General features: G+C 38.1%; 3 protein-coding genes across 3 annotated transcripts; all 3 read right to left on the reverse strand.

The window, feature by feature from the left end:
• Positions 1–282: 282 nt before the first annotated feature.
• On the reverse strand, positions 283–3,238 carry LOC124640397 (electron transfer flavoprotein subunit beta). The gene is made up of 6 exons (XM_047178156.1): positions 3,035–3,238; positions 2,345–2,503; positions 2,007–2,165; positions 1,406–1,486; positions 974–1,114; positions 283–587 (listed from the first exon to the last, which is right to left on the reverse strand). Exons 1-6 carry the CDS (start codon positions 3,083–3,085, stop codon positions 417–419), a joined length of 762 nt encoding a protein of 253 aa, XP_047034112.1. The 5' UTR covers positions 3,086–3,238; the 3' UTR covers positions 283–416.
• Positions 3,239–3,613: 375 nt separating this feature from the next.
• LOC124640175 (splicing factor 3B subunit 2) lies at positions 3,614–11,438 on the reverse strand. Its single transcript, XM_047177843.1, has 13 exons — positions 10,559–11,438; positions 10,057–10,190; positions 9,410–9,576; positions 8,857–9,049; positions 8,357–8,566; positions 7,722–7,924; positions 6,900–7,050; positions 6,348–6,551; positions 5,983–6,058; positions 5,588–5,759; positions 5,115–5,221; positions 3,994–4,202; positions 3,614–3,831 (listed from the first exon to the last, which is right to left on the reverse strand). The coding sequence occupies exons 1-13, from the start codon at positions 11,301–11,303 to the stop codon at positions 3,763–3,765; spliced, it is 2,640 nt and encodes an 879-aa protein (XP_047033799.1). The 5' UTR covers positions 11,304–11,438; the 3' UTR covers positions 3,614–3,762.
• A 710-nt stretch (positions 11,439–12,148) lies between these two features.
• Positions 12,149–14,416, reverse strand: LOC124640343 (mRNA export factor Gle1). Its single transcript, XM_047178068.1, has one exon. It carries the CDS (start codon positions 14,283–14,285, stop codon positions 12,336–12,338), a length of 1,950 nt encoding a protein of 649 aa, XP_047034024.1. The 5' UTR covers positions 14,286–14,416; the 3' UTR covers positions 12,149–12,335.
• Positions 14,417–14,468: the final 52 nt, after the last annotated feature.

A 14,468-nucleotide genomic window follows, 5' to 3' on the forward strand; every position in this document is an offset into this window, starting at 1 on the left:
ATACTCCTGCGATTTATGCACTCCTAGTACTAGGTATTGACTTTTGTTGATTTTTAAATCGATTTAAAAATTAATTCAATTAAAACTGCATGGGTCTGTTTAGGAGACGAGTGCTCGTTCGTTCATCAACGACATCATATGATGGCGTCGTTGTTGAGCAATGTTGAAAATTGGTAACTTTGTTCATACAAATGCTTCAAATTACCAACAAAACCTGCGACATTTTTACATCACATACGAGGAGACTAAATAAACGTTTTTGAAAACAATGAAAACTTCAAATAACAGATTAAAAATGTATTTTAACAATTTATACAATGTAATCTACAAACGTTCATACAAAATCGCAGTGTTATAAATATATTTCTGATTTTGAACACACTCTTATTACGGATTTTCTCTATTTACAATGTTATTCAGACGTGGCCTCCTTCCTTGAGCTTGGCGACCAGAGTGTCGACGTCGGGGACTACGGAGCCAGCCTGTCTGACTGGCGGGTCCTCTACGGAAACCACCTTGATCCTAGGAGCGATGTCTACACCTAAGTCTTTGGCGGTCACCTTCTTTAAGGGCTTCTTTTTGGCTTTCTGTAAAAAATATTATTTTATTACAGCAGACTACATTTGCTTCCATTTCAAGTAAATTTATTACAGTGTTAAATACACCAGCGCAAAAACATTTTACTGAGCCTACTCTATGTAATATAAAGCTGAAGAGTATGTGTGTTGAGCGCGGAAATCTTATGAATTCGTAGACTGATTTGAAAAAATATTTCAGTGTTACACAGGCTTGTTAGTAACCAATATATTACAGAAGGTATTAATAGGCTACTTTTTATCTAACTGCCCGGAGAAGTTGCGGGAGGAAGCTAGTTGATTATAACACTTTAATAATTCACATTATCCAATAAGAATAATTCTTACACAGCACAATGATGAAATAGTAGTGTATTAAAGTTTCAGGTACTACATACCATGATGTTAGGTAGGGTAGCGTATCTGGGCTCGTTGAGTCGCAGGTCGGCGCTCACGACGGCCGGCAGCTTCGTCTTGATGACCTCCAGACCGCCATCGATCTCACGGGTCACCGTCAGACCAGCGTCTGTCTTCTCGATCTGAAAGTTACATGTATAACGTGGGTATAGTAGGTATAATACATATAAGCCTGTATTTAAAATATCCTGCATTAAAGTTATTATTTTAGAGAAACTAATACTCACATAATATCAATTTTTTTTAACGCTTTTATAGAGCTCATTACAGTATTTGATGTCAAAATTATAATACGAGACTTGTATGTTTGACAAAATATTCTAGCAAAAACTTTTATTTGACTTTCAAAATCTTTGATTTTTAATTATCATGCTACAGTTTAGAAATCTTCGTAGGAATATTTTTCTACTAACTTTGGAGGCGAAGGTGCCTTGTGGCCAGTCCAGCAGAGCAGCGGTCATCTGTGCAGTTTGGTTTGAGTCATCATCAATTGCCTGAAAACACACAAAAGAATATTTAATTACAAGTATATTTACATTTTATAAGGCTTCTTATAAGTATACATTTACTTTTTGCTGATTAGGGCTCCAACAGCCACTAGTTAGATTGGTGAACATGGTCAATGTGTATACTCAAATGATCTGATTCAAACACTGGTACAGATCAATAATAGTAACAAAATACATGTTATTGTTTGTTGCCACATTGACAATACACTGTTTATTAATTGTTCAATAAATAGTGTCAATGGCAAAGCAGAATGTTGTTTGTTTTAGTTTCTAGATTATAAACATAAATAATATTAGTTTCATAAAATTACTCTGACTATTTACAAAGATTTCATTAGGACTTTATTAACATTCAAGATACATGGATAGGCTAAGGGATTGTTAAAAAGAGTAACTCTTTCACTGGTACACAAAGGGCTCCATACGGAACAAGATGAGTTTTAGTTAGTAAAAGTATGACACTCCCTTACACTTCACTCATAGGAGTCTCTAAAAAAATACTGACCTGCTTGCCAACAATGACAATATCAGCTTTCTCATCCTTGGACAGCTTAGCTAAGATCTTGGCTACATGCAGGGGCTGCAGGGTCTCATAGTCTTTTCCAGCCACCTCAACGTGTATAGCACGGTCAGCTCCCATAGCAAGTGCTGTCCTTAGGGTTTCCTAGAAAACACAGCTATTGAATACTAGGCTGATTTTTAATTAAGCTTACATTTTGTATGTGGAACAAGCAAATTGGGAATTAATTATATTAGCAGTTGCATTTTGATTTTTTAGGATACTAAAAGAAAAAAAAAGTGATTTATTTGAAATATTTATGTTAGTTAGTGATCATTAAGTACCTGGGCCTGTGCAGGTCCACAGGACACAGCGATAACTTCACTGGCGATCTTCTTCTCCTTCATCCTGACGGCCTCCTCCACGGCGATCTCATCAAACGGGTTCATTGAGTGCTTCACGCCATCTGTCACCACGCCAGTCTTGTCTGGCTTCACACGGACCTACAAATTGAAAGGAGGTTAATATATTTGCTCTAAATACTTTACATAAGTAATTTTAAGTAACTGTAAGTTAGATGGGAGTTCATACTCATGATAATTTTTTTTTATTATTATTATCTTCTGTTTAGCCACCTAAATAATTGAAAATATGTAATGTATGTTGTATCTTTGGCTTCACAGCTGTAAGACTTTGCATCATGATTTTATTGGCATTATTCCATTGCAATATCAATTATGTAAAACTATGATTATTTGGCGTGTATGTATATCTGTACTTCTAATCACTATACAGTTTTTGTGTGCCCAGTTCAAGGTTACTAATGATAACGAATCTAACTTTCAGGGTAGGTACCTCTTTGGTAAAGAAAACACGGTTATAAAATGTAATTATTGAAGAACTTATGTCACTGAAATGCTATCTAAAATATAATAAAGGAATTGTAATTAGCATTTGTTACTTTATATTTGATTTAAATGATGTAAACTTGAAAATTAAACAACAAGTAACCTTTGCTCTCGTAACAAACTTACTTTTACGGCGTAATCGATAACTCTCTTGACTCCAACTAAAACGCGGGCCATTTTTATTTGTGCTATGAACTAATCTTACTACAAAATAACACAAGTTAATTTAATTTTAATAAAAACAAATGAAAAACTTCCAGCAAAAGTACGAAGTCCAGGTGTTTTTTTTTAGAATTTGCTTGTTTCCTGAAACCGAGTCTTTTGAGTTAGAATGACATATAGACACAAGTGTTGCCAAAGTATTTTTTTTATCATCTTGTCTTGTTGGCATAGTGTTGTGCTACGATTAGGTTAGAGCTAGAGCTGCACCGAACCGCATTTTCAACAATATTCTTGGTCTTTTAAGCACTGGTTTTATTAATAAGATACAAAATGCCATGGGAGGATGCTGGTGTCATAATCACACTTTTAACATAAATTAATGAATTGTTATTTAATTAACGAACAGAAAAACTAGCAAACAAACTTACATGCATATTATAAAGGTTGAAAAATATTTATGACTGTGTGAGTTTCGTAATTACCTTCGGACTTGGCAGAAACTGCACCTGCTTTATTAGATGTAAATAGAAAAAATAATATACATTTTGCATCAAATCCATTGTTTATTAGCTGATCTGGCTGTCGCATTGAAAACCACAATGTCAAATATGTTTCAATCTACCCAAGAATAGTATTACATAGGTACGAATACACTTAAAATATAAATTAATATAATATGTCTATTATCACGATTAGAACTTGAATTCTTTGTATTTCTTCGATTGCTTCGAATCTGTATTTTGTTGCCGCTTTCTCTTGTTCTGAAAATAAAATCAAAATTATATCAACAAATCAAATAATCATCATTGCGACATAGAAATTGTAAAATATAAACTGCTTAAATCTGCCACAAAGGTAAAAAAATAACTTCATATGACTTGGTAAGTTCGAGTTTTGTCTAGCTGAAGAAGTTTCTTTCTCACCTTCTGCCTGGCGACGTGATCGGCCAACATGTCGGACAAGTCCTCGTGCGCCTTGGGCCGCGTCTCGCGCAGATGTCGCTCGTAGCGCGCCGCCACGGCCTCGGGCTCCAGCTCCAGCTCCGAGGGGTCCAGCGCCACCTCCACGCCCGCCGCCGCCGCGCCGCCGCCCTCGCTCGCCGTGCCCGCCGCCGCCGCGCCCGCACGCTTGCCTACACGAAAAAATATAAAAATCAAGTAGAACTAGTATATAGATGTGTTCTTTATGTATTGAATTTCATACTAGCGATCTTGAAATTGGCCTCTTCGATGCGTAGTAATGGATACGTACCCATAAGGCTCTCCGTTAAAAGTGGTATCGAATTTCAAATACCTAGGTCATATACCAAAAGACAACCTAAAAGATGATGACGACATGGAAAGGCAAAAAAGGTAAATTGCTGCAAAGGCCAACATGCTGGCGCGCAGATTCTCTCGGTGTAGTAAATCGGTAAGGATCACCCTGTTCGCTGCGTACTGTCAGGCGTTCTACACCTGCTCCCTATGAAAAAATTACACTCAGCGGACATACCACGCGCTACGCGTGCAGTACAATAATGCGTTCAGAGCTATGCTTAACCTGCCGTGGAGGTGTAGTGCGTCTGGCATGTTCGCCGAGAACAGGGTAGATGACTTTTATGCAGTGATGAGGAAACGGGCTGCCTCCTTCATGAACCGTATACGGGCTTCTAAAAATATCATTATCGGGGGTGTGTATGATTGCTGCAAATTTGATATTTGTGATATCTGATATTTTTGTTGTGATATATGTATATGTATAACTATTGAATTGAATTTAATGTAATGTAGTTTAATTTTGTAATTGTGTAAATTTATTGTATAATGTTGTTTCCTTTAATCTTTTTCTATTATGGGTTTCTTACCTGAAATAAATGAATTTTATTTATTTATTTTAATAGTGTACTGCACTGCTATGTCAGATTAATCAGCTGATTCGGCAGCATGTAACACAAATTCTAGCAAGCGTAGTAATAGATTTCTTATTTCAAATAGGCCTTAACAAGCTCTCATGACAAGTCTATCGCGCAGTTACAAAGAGTAAGTCATAACAATATTCAACTTACCGGGGTTGGCAGCACTGATATCGTAGACGTGGGTGGAAGCCATCATGCCGGGCGTCAGCCCCACGCGACGCTCCGGCAGCACCTGGTATAGAGCTGGCGTGTCGCCACTGGAAACGAACAAAATTTTATAACACTAATAACAACCAAAATCTAACTAATATATATAATAAATGCAAATTAAGTCTGTCTGACTGTCTTTCCGGCTTTCACGCCACAACTATTGAACCTATACCTTAACATATTGTATTGAAGATTTAATCTTCAATATCTTCAGTAATCAGATGGTCTAGCTAGAGTCTGAGAAAGGACATAGGCTTTTATCCATGGTCGAAAATTATTTCACTCAGAGTGTGGATGAAAACGCGAAAAACATCTAGTAGTACATAATCTGAAAGTATTGAAAGTTAAGAGTGTAGAAAACATGGCCGCGTATCATACTCCTGCATATTATAGTAAAGGCATAGCAGTCTCACCCTTCCATATCGCTCTCGACCTTCTTCTTCCTGAGCTCGATGGTGTCGGGCGTCTCCATGCCGGGCGGCACGGAGCTGATGCCGAGCGGCGTCACCAGCCCCTCGCCCGGGGTGGCCACGCCGGCCGCCACCTCGCCCTCGCCGGGCTTCTCGCCGTCGTCGTCTGATTCCTCTGTTGGTGGAATAATAAATATTGTAACTTAGACTGTGTTCAAATAGCAACTATAATACCGAGTGAGGCCATTTCAATATATTTGAAAGTCTTTTGTCATGCACTATTTATTCCATAACCAAAAAATAACTAGCTGTCCAATAAAATTTGGGAAAAAGCTAGCCAGATGATGGGGTAGGTATGTAGCCTTTAGTTATATTAAATAATCAAAAATATATCATACCTTCTTCAGATTCTTCCTCAGACTCAGATTCCAGTTCTCCCCACATTGTCCTATCAATGTCGAGGTCTTCAACATCCTACAACATAATGAACGAACAAATTATTGAATAAGTATAAAACAAAAAGAGCTATTCTCAAAAAAATGTCGACAATTTGCATAAAAATAGAACTTGACATATTTGGTAGATTTGTTGTTAAAAAGTTATGCATGTACAACTCGTCTAAGCTTTCTATTGCGTCCATACTCTAAAGCTACGCTATAGCTAATAATTCATATTGTATGCGGTACTGGGGCGTCATTTCAGCTTTGAAGAACTGCAGAATTATTCCCAAACAAAATATCCACAATATTCCATTTCCACTTACATCCTGACCACTACTTTGATGACCAAACACATCGCCGTACAATGGCTTGCCAGTCTCGTCCACGGGCGGTTTCCCCCATCCGCCGGCGTGGTACCCAAAGGCGCAGCCCTCGGGGATGGGCGCGTTGAGGCCGGGGATCTTCAGGTTGGGATACGAGGGCGGAGGCCCGTACCGCTGCTGGGCTATCAGCCATGGTGGTGGCACCTGGGAATATAGGGTGTTATAGAGATCTGGTTTTTCTTTCTGTACTAGTATTATGCTGAAAGATTTGTTTGTTTTGTTGCTTACATGAACGCGCTAATTTCAGGAACTACTACTGGTCTGATTTGAAAAATTATTTTAGTGTCAAATAACCCATTCAACGAGGAAGACTATTATAGGTTTCTTTTTATCCGAGGTGCGAGGAGTTGTTTCCATAGGACGCGGGTGAAACCGCTTGCGAAAACTACTAAATTGATGTAATTTACGGTAGTGTTTTAAACCGGACTATTCCTGTTGACGTTACGTAGCGTATGGATTAGCTAAACCATGAAGTAAAAAACAATATCTTACCTTATGTGATCCCGGTCCTACAGGCATACCGAGCGCAGTCCTGAGCTCTTCGGAGAGGTCTCCCGGCTTCTTCTCGCGCAGGCGCGTCTCAAACTCTTTGCCCTCATAGTACAGGTCGCCGTGGATCGTCATGCGGGGTTTGGTTTGCCATCTAAATAAATACAATTAGAAATATAATAAAAAGAATACCAATTTAGGGGCCCCATATTGAAAAGTTAGTATTATTTAAATGTTAAGTTAGTATTACATTCCATCTCACGAAAGCGGTTGAGACATGATACTTGTGTGTAAATGTACTGCATATTGTCTTTATGCACTGGCAGACTCATACAAAGATAATGTGGGTGGATGCACATTCGTGAGATAAAGCATCTATTCCTCATAACTATAAACATGGACTTAATTTTTTAGTTAAGCCTTGTTACTCAAATGATAAATACAATACGATACTCACCAAAATATGTCACGATGTTGCCTCTTTGGATTATTCGTCGTACCGTAAGCTAAAGGAGAAATGAAGGATCCAGTTTTTAAACTGGGTGTAATATGATCAAAAATATAGCAGTTCCATTAACTTGCTTTCTTATGATCACATCTGATTAGAAAAGTTGAATTTATAAATCATCTTGCAAAACTCAAACTTAACTTAGAGTTCTACTAAGTATTTCTGATACATAGAATGATGTTCGAACTGTCTTCAAAATTACAGTATTCCATCACAAAACCGTCTAAGCCAATTCTAGTGAATCAAAATCAAATCACAATCATATTTAAATACCATTATCAGTCTTTTAAAACTATAAAAGAACATGATTAACTTACTTGAAGAAAGCATCATGAAGTTTCTGGTAATCAATATCAATCTTGCCGAGCTTGGGCCTGGTCCTTTCCCTCATCTTGGCCTTCAAGGTCTTAGTCTCCTCCTTGTCCTGCAGGGAGGCTCGCATCTCCATGATGCCGGTCTTCTTGATGAAGTCCGGAAGGTCGAACGGAGGTTTCTCTATACCTCGCTTGCCTTGCAGGTACTGGGTGAAGTGGTATTAGGTAAATTAAAAGTTTTTATAACAAAAGCCAGGTGTATTAATAATAAGGTCTAGGAAAGGCTGATGGTTTCTATATACATATGAGCATTTTAGAATAGAATCTTGGTACACAGTCCTTACTAATAAATCTGAAAGTAATTATTTGTCTGATACACTTGCAAAACTGAATGCAAATTGGTTAAAAATACTCTGTGCCTGATGGGCTATAATTTAAGTAAGGCTAAGAACAGTTTAAATTGTACAACATACTTAGAATGCAAGCCAAATCACCAAAACTAACAACTACAGTAAATTTTTTACAGATTTTTTTTTACATACCAGACATTATTTCTGTAAATTACAGTTTTAAGATTTTTTTTCTCGAAAGAACTTCCAATCTTTGTTTATAGGCAAAAAATAAATTGATTATCTTACCTTTCTCTTATAACACCAATGCCTTGGCACTTGCACGGTGTTCCTATGCGCTTTCAGCTGCACCAGCAGTTTGGGGTCCCGGGCGGTGACGTCATACATCTCCACGACATCGGGCCGCGACACCAGCTGCTTGAGTTCGGCCACTGAGAGGCGTGATAGCTTCTTCAGTTTACGCTTGGAGAGGCGCTCCTTTTCATCTGCGGCGTTTTTCTGGATAAACATTTTTTATTATTATATAATGCTATTGTTTGTACTTATTTTGTAAAATTTTGTTGTAACTTGGACGCGGGTGAAACCGCGGACAGAAGCTAAAATACGTATATTCTAATTACATACTTTCATTCAATGATATTATATTTTTATGTTAATGCCACAACAATCACTAAGATTTATAGGTTAAAGACTTCACATGCAAATTGTAAATTGTGAGAAAAGTTCCAGTATTTCCTATCTTACTACTGTACTCTGGTATTTTAGGTATAAGCCAACAACATTCTCACCTCCACAGCCTCTTCATCAGCAGCAAATTGATCCTGCACCTTCTCCTGAGGTTTGGAAGGTTTGGGGGCATCCTTATCTTCCTCTTTAATGGCATCATCTTTCTTCTCCGTGATCTTGAACGCTTCCAGGATGCGGTGAAATTGGCGGTACATCGGCTCTAATTCATGGAACTGTATGTTTTCTTGGACATACCTGGGAAATAACATAACTTAATAATCAAAGCATTTGTTCGTGTAAGAGTTTACTTACCTAAATGTTATCAAGGAAAAAGTTTGTGAACGGGTGAGTTTGTTACTTCTTTATGCACAAAAATTCCAAAGGTATTTTAATGAAACTTGGTAGTAAATTATGTTGGGCATCTGAATATTACTACTCTGTATCCATGCGGGAAGTAGTTCTGTCAGGAAGCAGGTGAAACCTCTGATGAAAACTCGTTAATAACTAAGGGGAAGTATAAAACTTCACTAAAATAATAAATATGTTATTATTTCATTGAATTGTTATCTCTCAACAGTTATATTGAATCTAAGAGGAAAGGAAAGATTGTCTTACTCAATTTCAACTTCTTTTTCATTTTCCTTGTCGCTGGACTTTTTACCATCCTCTTGACTAGAAGCAGTATCTTCATCCTTCTTCTTAGATTCTTCTCGCCTCTTCTGCTTGGCAGCCTTCTTCTTCTTTTTCTTTCTTTTATTCTTATTGGCTTTGTTGGCTTGTCCCTTGAATAAAAAGAATGATAATGAAACTTCATTTTTAAACACATTTATTGTATACTATGGTGAAAAGGTTTACTTATTTTGTAGTGTATATATATTTTGTAGTATATATGTGCATGACAGAGCTAACTTTTTAGCTTTTTTTAGAGCTTCACATAATACTTTATGGTAGAAAATCATAAAACTTTGACTATAAATATGGACTTTTTTGGCACTGTGGCCAATTTAAGTGAGTTTACATAAACCTTCACTTATCTATACTAATATTATAAAGCTGAAGAGTTTGTTTGTTTGTTTGTTTGAACGCGCTAATCTCAGGAACTACTGGTCCGATTTGAAAATTTATTTCAGTATTAGATAGCCCATTTATCGAGGAAGGCTATAGGCTACTTTTTATCCCGGTACGGGAAGTAGTTTGATATAACTATATAGCTGGCAGAAGCTAGTTTTATATAAAATGAAATAAAAAAACATAGAACTTACTTCCACTTTGGAGATAATTGGTGGTTGTGGTGCATCAGGAATGTTGTCATCATCGGAGTCTCCCTCATCCTCCTCAGCATCATACTCGGTACTGATCACGGGTGCTGGTGGTGCCTCCGGTGGGTTGTCTATGTCTGAAACAAAAAGAAGGTTATTTGTTGTGTTAACAGTGCACTGATGGCCTATCATTACCTATGTAAATTAAAAAAGAAACTAGATTTGTTTTTGATTTTAATACCAACTAGCTTTTGCCCGCGGCTTCGCTCCCGTCAACTGACTTCTCTACTTTACCCTATTTTTTTTTTCATAAGAACCTTCTCCTAACAATAACAAACACAACAAAAAAAGAATTAGCCAAATTGGTCCAGGCGTTGTTGAGTTATGCGCTTACCAACACATTTTGCGATTCATTTTTATATTATAGATATGAATTGTTATCTTTTTTTCTAAAGGTTGGTCCAAGTGAGCCCTATATTAGTAAAGTAATTTGCATCTAACATACCTTTTCCTACATCTCCTTCACCTCCAAGTGCAGCCTGCCTCTGATCTTTATAAGCTAAAGCCTCTTCCAAAGCTTTTGGCAGCACCACTCCGCCTACTCCAACAGGCTTGTTCCTGAACTCCTCAGGAGTATCTATCTTCATTGTTAATAGTGACGGCAAGCTTGACGGAGGCCCTTGCATGCCCCCAGACTCATCACCCTCGCCCTCGTCCTCATCCCCCTCATCTCCATGGTCATCCCACCCTGGGGGCCCATCCTGTCTTCCCCAACCTGGTGGACCCTGATTGTCCCAGCCCATTGGAGGCATGTTAGGCGGTGGGCCCATCCCTGGGGGACCCATATCCATTCCTTGGTTTCCAAAGTTACCTTTCATGTTAGGACCACGCATCATGTTTGGAGGCATTCTCGGAGGTCCCATACCAGGTGGTCCCATTGGCGGGCCCATACCCATGCCTGGAGGCCCCATACCTGGTGGCGGAGGTCCCATTCCTGGTGGGCCCATTCCCATGTTACCCATCATACCGGGTGGCGGGCCCATACCCGGAGGCATTGCAGGAGGACCGCTCGGCGGGCCGCTCGCCGAGCTCACGGGTGGCATGGCTCCTGGGGGCCCCATAGGTGGCGGTGGCAAGCTCCCTGCACCCATAGAACCAGGCGGAGGTGGCATCGGGGGAAAGCTTTGCATTCCCGGCGGGCCCATTGATCCGTTATTGCTGGGCGGCCCCGTGCCAGGTGGCCCTTCCATGTTTATAGAATGTTATAACACTTTAAAATGTTGGAACTGCGTTTATTTATTCAATTATTTCTCTCAACAGCAACAAACATTCAATAAAAATTTATTGACATAACACAAAAACGCATCATTGAGGTTAGTTTTGCTAGAGATGGCCGCAAAAATACAGATAAAGAAAAAACATCGGTAATTTACGGTTTTCCGTTTTAAAAGTTAAACTAAGTTGGTATAAATAATTTATATCAACTTATTATGCAACAATTTCAAATTGGGGACATTAAGCCCGGCCGCAGACATCCGGTTTCCGGATACGGTTTCCTGATCAGGAATTTAGATTCGGAAACCGAAATGCTCTTTTTTCATACAAAATGTTCACAAGAGCGCACACGTTCTTACTTTTTCCGGACGGAAAAAAACCTGACATTCGGTTTAAAATTATCTCCGTGCGTTCGGGTACCAAAAATGAATGAAGAATAAATTAAGTTATTAATTAATATATTGATATAAAGTCTGTACCACACAACTACATTCTTTGTACTGTCTTTTTCATTCCCACTTGTCGTAAGCCTTTTTACCCCCGGTTCATCATCCATGATAAAAACAACTTGTGTATTGATGAATGCTACATAATTGAGAAGTTTCATAAAAATCTTTAGCTTCGTGTGCGTGGGGATAATCTGATGATTTCCTATCTTAAAAAACAGAATATTATATATCACAATGTACATAATACATATAAGGGAAAGTGCCTTAAATTAAATAAACATTTGAAGCTCAACAAGCATACCCAAATAATTACTGAACACATTGTCTAATTGACAGAAGGGAACGCAATAATTAAAATTGAAACAATAACCCACAATCAACATTTTTTTATTATCTAAAAACATGATCATTTCACTTATAATTACATTGGTTGCTTACATTATATACAGACATAATCAATCACAAAATTTGTTCTGTATCATAACAAAAAGTTCATGTCAGTTAAAATGTCTTGGATCATAAATTCATAAGTTATTGAATGTACCCATAGTTTGAGTATCACCAATTTATTTGTGTTGAAGCTGGGGGTGCCGGCACAACATTCGATTTTATTACAGTCTGGAGATAAACTTCTAATCTGGTCTTGGGTCCGCCTTCATCAATATTTTCCAGTACTTTTAGATACTGATTACTAGTTAACTCTAGTATTTTTCTAAATTGTTTGCCATAGTGCTTGTCATACTTTGAGCCACACATGATAAAGAAGTCATGAACTAATGTTGCAGATATATCAGGTTCAGGTTTCAAATTCAGAAAGGATGCTAACCATCGCCATCCATATCTCAGCCCATGAGCATTTGGTGTGTTTAGAAATTTGGGCATAGAGGCTATCCAAATTGCACAATGTAACCTAAATATTCCAGACATCCTCTTCAGAAACTTGTCCTGTTTCTCTACAACTCCTTCATCGTTATACGTGTAGCCTCTGGACATGTAAAACTCTTTGTCTGACTGTCCTTCTTTCTGAGGCATAAACATTGGCACTATGTAAGGGCAGTATCTATGGAAGTTAGCTTCAACTAGTTTCCCAAAGTGTGGGAATTGTGCCCACAGAGCTGCAGTGACAGCGGCAAGGGGATATGCAGCTTCTGTACTACTGGATACTAATAGATCACCTTGTCTCACTATTTTCTTAGCTAACAATGCTGTACAGTAAAACAGTCCTTGTGGATGCTGAGTTGCGGTCACATGAATATCTAATACTTTAACTGTCTCCCCTTTGAGTAATTTGGATAGTTTCTCGTATTTATCCCTCATGTGTGATGCACTGACTGAAGACAAGGCATTCACAGGGGTATTTACTGCTTTCTGACAGTCAAATCTGAATTTCTTTAAATTAGGATTTTGTAATAAATCATTATACTGCGCTTCATATTGTTCCAAATAAGTCTTGAGGTTTTCATAGTGGTTATAGTTTTCAGGTGAATAAAACACTGGTTTGGTCTTCTTAGGTTGTTCCAACTTAATTTTTTCAGCATTGGCCGCAGCAGCCATTTGAGCTGCTTTCAAGGCTTGTGCTTCTCTTTCTTCTAACTCTTTTCTTCTTAACTCCTCTTCAGCCTCTTTCTGCTTTTTTAACTTTTCTTCTCTTTTGATGGTATCTATAGTATCTAGGATTTTTCTTTTAATATTTTCAATATTCAATGCAAGTATTTCTGCTTGCTTAACATCTTTGTCTGTAGCACCAGTTTTACAAATATCCATAATGTGGTTAATATTTCCTAGGACAGTGTTTATTGCAGTTGTGTATGTTTCACAGACAGACTTCGCAAGTGGCTCTGCCTTAAGGATGTCAGTTATTTCACTATAGCATGTGCATATTTGACTGTGGCTTTGTGTGATCGCCGTGCATCTGGCCATGGCTCTATTCTGTTCCTCTAATATCTTATTCATATTCTCTATAATTTCTGTGTTGATAATCTTGCAGTTCTGTTCATCTATGCGTGCTTTGTTCAAAACTGATAAATTGTCATTTTCCTTTAATTCTTTAAGCATTTGAAACTTTCGTGCCTTAAGCTCTAATGCTCGCCTGTCACAAACTTCACCTTGTCGGGTCCAAAACGTCGCCATGACTTCTGCTCGCTTGGCCAACATATTGTGTACCATGTCATTGAATATTTCTATAGATGCCTCTTGGAATTTGTTCTCATATTCTTTCATAATAAGTGTGTATCGGAGGTCTTCACGGAGTTTATCTTCTACCAAGTTTTGGTCAGTATTTTCATCTTTGATGTTAGTCAAGTTTTCCTTAATCTCATCCTTCTTTAGCGGACTCTTAGGACCGATAGTCACTTCTTTTACCAGCGGACTAATTTCGGCGGCTTTTGTTAACGCCGATACCCGTAGTCTTGCTAGCTGATCGGTTATACTTATGTCCCCTTTCCCGGTTGAATTATGCGTGGGATAATCTTCGTAACTACTAAAACTTATGTCATAAGATCTATCCATTTCTATAAAGCTTATTATTCCAACTTACAACCATGGAAAATAACACCACACAACGAATTATTCAACACGAACCACAAGCAACTTTCAATTTGATTTGATTGACAGTCAGTTGGGCATTTTATTTTGACAGTCACATACTTACCATGTTTCATGGAGAATAGAGAATAGTGGTGCTACTTGTAG

Source organism: Helicoverpa zea, chromosome 20 (assembly GCF_022581195.2).
Source record: "Helicoverpa zea isolate HzStark_Cry1AcR chromosome 20, ilHelZeax1.1, whole genome shotgun sequence".
Lineage (NCBI taxonomy): Eukaryota > Metazoa > Arthropoda > Insecta > Lepidoptera > Noctuidae > Helicoverpa > Helicoverpa zea.

What these genes read in the sequence shown, in the direction of transcription:
- LOC124640343 (XM_047178068.1), bottom strand. Translation starts at nt 14,285, where the DNA reads ATGGATAGATCTTATGACATAAGTTTTAGTAGTTACGAAGATTATCCC.
- LOC124640175 (XM_047177843.1), bottom strand. Translation starts at nt 11,303, where the DNA reads ATGGAAGGGCCACCTGGCACGGGGCCGCCCAGCAATAACGGATCAATG. An exon ending in CAATTATCTCCAAAGTGGAA is followed by an intron (nt 9,577 to 10,056) that starts GTAAGTTCTATG and finishes TTTTTATTCAAG; the next exon opens with GGACAAGCCAACAAAGCCAA. An exon ending in CTTCATGATGCTTTCTTCAA is followed by an intron (nt 7,051 to 7,721) that starts GTAAGTTAATCA and finishes GTATTTATTTAG; the next exon opens with ATGGCAAACCAAACCCCGCA.
- LOC124640397 (XM_047178156.1), bottom strand. Translation starts at nt 3,085, where the DNA reads ATGGCCCGCGTTTTAGTTGGAGTCAAGAGAGTTATCGATTACGCCGTA. An exon ending in TTATCGATTACGCCGTAAAA is followed by an intron (nt 2,504 to 3,034) that starts GTAAGTTTGTTA and finishes TTCAATTTGTAG; the next exon opens with GTCCGTGTGAAGCCAGACAA. An exon ending in AAGGCACCTTCGCCTCCAAA is followed by an intron (nt 1,115 to 1,405) that starts GTTAGTAGAAAA and finishes TGTAACTTTCAG; the next exon opens with ATCGAGAAGACAGACGCTGG.